The 3,549-nt window shown below is 39.7% G+C and overlaps 1 protein-coding gene across 4 annotated transcripts; it reads left to right on the top strand.

Annotated features, from left to right (window-relative positions):
• Positions 1 to 2,889, top strand: LOC134208001 (cellular tumor antigen p53-like). Of its 4 annotated transcripts, none has more exons than XM_062684106.1 (5): positions 1 to 196; positions 1,029 to 1,158; positions 1,222 to 1,264; positions 1,337 to 2,495; positions 2,575 to 2,889. In XM_062684106.1, exons 2-5 carry the CDS (start codon positions 1,109 to 1,111, stop codon positions 2,619 to 2,621), a joined length of 1,299 nt encoding a protein of 432 aa, XP_062540090.1. In that variant the 5' UTR covers positions 1 to 196; positions 1,029 to 1,108; the 3' UTR covers positions 2,622 to 2,889. The 4 variants fall into 4 exon arrangements, with proteins under 4 accessions (XP_062540090.1, XP_062540089.1, XP_062540088.1 ...); XM_062684105.1 differs by having other exon boundaries at positions 1,334 to 2,495; XM_062684104.1 differs by lacking the exon at positions 2,575 to 2,889 and having other exon boundaries at positions 1,337 to 2,568.
• Positions 2,890 to 3,549: the final 660 nt, after the last annotated feature.

The following is a 3,549-nucleotide window of genomic DNA, read 5'->3' as shown; positions in this document are numbered from 1 at the left end:
TCAGTCGGCTGCCGCCAGTCCGCTTAATCAGTCTTGTGCAATAATTTCTCCGGTGCTCAAACAAAAAAACTAATTTAGCCGGAAAGTTGTAATTTGTTTGTTGTTAATTAAGTATTCTTGTTTTCAAGATTCACGTATAAGTGGTCACAGTTCGTAAAAACCAAGGTGGAACCTGTCGAAAAAACTTTGAGCTAAGGTAAGTTGGAAATTCCACCGGAAGAAAACGTAGCACCGGAAAGAGCTGGGGAATCGTTTGGAATCGTTGCTCATTTTTGGAACTAAGAATCGGAAATCGCGTATTGTGACCGCGGGTACAGACGCCATTTTACAAGGAAAAGTTTTCTAATGTTCTCCCTATCAAAATCAGTGACTCATCCGATGATTGAAAATGGAGGAAAATTTGGATTTAGGAAAGAGAAAATTTTACTACATAAACCATCAAATTCCGATAAGAATCAATAAAATATTATCTTGATAATAACCTGAATAACAATTAGAAGTGAAATGTTGCATTAGTACGAAGATCAGCTGGTTTGCAAATATTTTTCCGCAAAAAAGTGAAATTCAAACTTCACGCACTCGAACAACAACAACAACCTTGAAAACCTGTGCGAACATGTTTGGCATTCTTACTGAAAAAGGTAAAAAAAAGTGACAGCAACTCCTCGAATGTTCACCATGCTGGCACACACACATTCGCAACGAATAATGGAGAAGAACATGGCAGCAGTAAACTTCAATCAGAATTGAATTTCAGGAAAATATTTTATTGGTTACGTTTGCACGCGATAAAATAAAGAAATAAATGCTATTAGCACAAAACGGGCGAATTTTTTGATCTTGGCAAGAAGATCTTGTTGCACGCAGGGAATGCATCGTTTTGTTTTGTTTGGTGCTGTCGCCAAGTGCGTATGCAACTCACAGCAAAACAAAATGTTGCATCATTACATTGGCATCGCACCACTACAAGCATTATATCGATAGTTCTTAACACGTATTTGCTTACATGTATTTCACAATAATTTCAGACGAAATCGGTGGCGGCGGTTCTTCCACTCGGCAGCAGCTGAAAGTGGCATTTTTCGTCGCATTTAAATTTCAACTGAAAATGGTGGACTCGCAGGATTTGAAAATTGACTCTTACAACGAGGAAGTAGAGTAGGTTTTGAACGAATATTCGTTGATATTGTTAAATTAATTCAGAATTTCTTACGCTTTCAGAGTTGCCAGCGACGAGGAGATGTTTCCGCTCACAGGAAATTCGGTAAGTGGAAGCGCTTCTCCAATGCAAATCAATTTCGTCACATCTAATTGGAATTTTAACAATCAACAGCAGCAGTTGCAGCAGCAGCCCTCAAATTATGAGCTGAAAGACTGGGATAGCCAAACTTTGGAGCTTTTCAACAGTCAAACTTATGCAAATGATGCAAGTAATATTCTTAAAACTGGCGACTTTTCCACTGGTTCACAAGATTATGAGTTGCCTATTTCATTGAAAAGTTTGGAAAATCTTGCACCAGGTGAAACTATCGATGTAGAAGTTTTGACCAGTGAAATAGAAAATGCCAAGCCAACATCCACCAATTTAGAACATCTACGTCAATTTCCATCGGTTGAATCGATGACGTTGCCCTGGATTAACTTCCAGGTCAGTTTACCAAGTGAAACCAGCGATAAAACTAGTTGGATGTATTCGGATAGACTCAAAAAGCTGTTCGTAAAAATGGGTAACACTTGTACATTCAATGTTACTTTATTGTCGTCCATCGACCGGAACACAACCGTTCGCGCCATGTTAGTCTGTTCGGCACCGGAAGATCGTCATCTGCCTGTATCACGGTGTGATAATCATCGGTGCAGTGACAATCAAGACATGCACGATTACATAAAAACACATGTTGTTCGTTGTAAAAACGAGCAGGTCAACTACACAGGAACAAAAGATGGAAAAACCTTCGATGAACGCCTGGCAGTTTTGGTTCCGATGGGATACTCACCCAGAGGAGGCATCACACTAGAATTCGTTTGTCAAAATTCCTGTCGAAACATAAATCGCCGGGCAACGGCCCTGGTTTTCACACTAGAGGATCAAACCGGACGGATTCTCGGCCGTCAAATATTCCAAATTAAGATCTGCACAAACATCAAGCGGGACAAGCTAAACGAGGAGAAGACCGTAATGGAAGAATCTATTCGGAAACGAAAAGCCACACAAGCCATGGAACCAAAACGTGGCAAAAAGATCATGCGTTACCATTCGGGACCGCTTCTTCATTCGCAACCTTCCGGAGACCTAGCTATTAAAGAAGAGTCCGGCAGCCGCCGGTGTGACATCGATCCCGTCACGATGACGATATCAATGCCGAACCGCCGAATGGCCAAGCGTTTGCTGGAAAATGCAATCGGGATCATATCGACGGCGGTAGTGCGGTGTTCCAGCGATGTCGAACGGAATGATCTGATGCAGTATATTCGTGACATTCGGCGCATTAAATGTAAGCGATCCGGAGATCTCCTTCTATCAGAGTGGGAGTCGGATGAAGCTTAACCCGTTTTTTGTTTATTTTCTTTTAGCGTCGTTCGGTTTGCCCAACAGCCAAAGCAGTGTGGACAGCGATTGAAGCGTACCATTAGCAATTGCTACTTAGAGTTTAGTTTTTAGTTTGTAGATTTGTAAAACGTTTGAAAAACAAAACATATTTATTCGATTAAGTTTTAAAGTATTCGACAAAAAATACCTGATAATAATTTTGTGTAACATTATTTTATAAATCTAACACTTTTACGTAAGATAATAATACCAGTGATTTTTAAACTGAGAACAAATAGCATGTTGGAGCGATCAAATTCAAATGTTAAAATATAAACTATTGAAAACTATGAGAAAAATTGCGTACTTATTTGATGGTTAGTTATAATAAGCACAAATCCAAATTCAGCTCTCTTCTAGATTAATCAGTGAAGACACAGATGAAGCGGTGAGCGACCGAATCGCCATGTCTTTATAAGGCCTACAAAACATGATGTAAATAGAGTGATGAGACTCCCATGATGGGAGTATATCAACATCAATCTTTTTTAGTAGATACGTAAATCTGCAAACAGACACCTGGGTGAGGCGGAACCTAGGTTGCGTTGGATTGAGATCTCATGATGTTGGGAAAACTTTCGCCATATGTAAAATTCCGGTTCCTGAATTTGATAAATAAACCTTTGCTCGGCCGTACCTTCCCGATAGAATGGAAACAAAGCTAAATGACTTTCCGATTCTTATAAATAACGCCTTCTCACGGAACTCGTCCAAATTCCATCCAATTTCCCTGAGCTCCTCTTCGTTCAAAACACGAATCCGTTCAGCTACTTGGTTTCGCCGATGACATTGATATTAGAGGGTCTTGTTTCCCGGACTATAAAAAATCCCGGAATCCGGGATTAAATTTTTCGTTATCCCGGGATATCCCGGGATCCCGGGATAAAAATAAAAATACTTGCAAATTTCAATTTCATATATTTATTACATTTGTAAGAATGGTAAAATATGTATCAGTT

Source organism: Armigeres subalbatus, chromosome 1 (genome assembly GCF_024139115.2).
Source record: "Armigeres subalbatus isolate Guangzhou_Male chromosome 1, GZ_Asu_2, whole genome shotgun sequence".
Classification (NCBI taxonomy): Eukaryota; Metazoa; Arthropoda; class Insecta; order Diptera; family Culicidae; genus Armigeres; species Armigeres subalbatus.
The sequence above is the reverse complement of the archived record's forward strand: the minus strand, read 5'-3'. Positions and strand labels throughout refer to the sequence as shown.

Excerpts from the sequence above, each read along its gene's own strand:
- LOC134208001 (XM_062684103.1), top strand. The coding sequence starts at position 1,109 with ATGGTGGACTCGCAGGATTTGAAAATTGACTCTTACAACGAGGAAGTA. Across the intron at positions 1,159-1,221 it reads TCTTACAACGAGGAAGTAGA|AGTTGCCAGCGACGAGGAGA; the intron begins GTAGGTTTTGAA and ends TTACGCTTTCAG. Across the intron at positions 1,265-1,333 it reads TTCCGCTCACAGGAAATTCG|CAGCAGTTGCAGCAGCAGCC; the intron begins GTAAGTGGAAGC and ends AACAATCAACAG.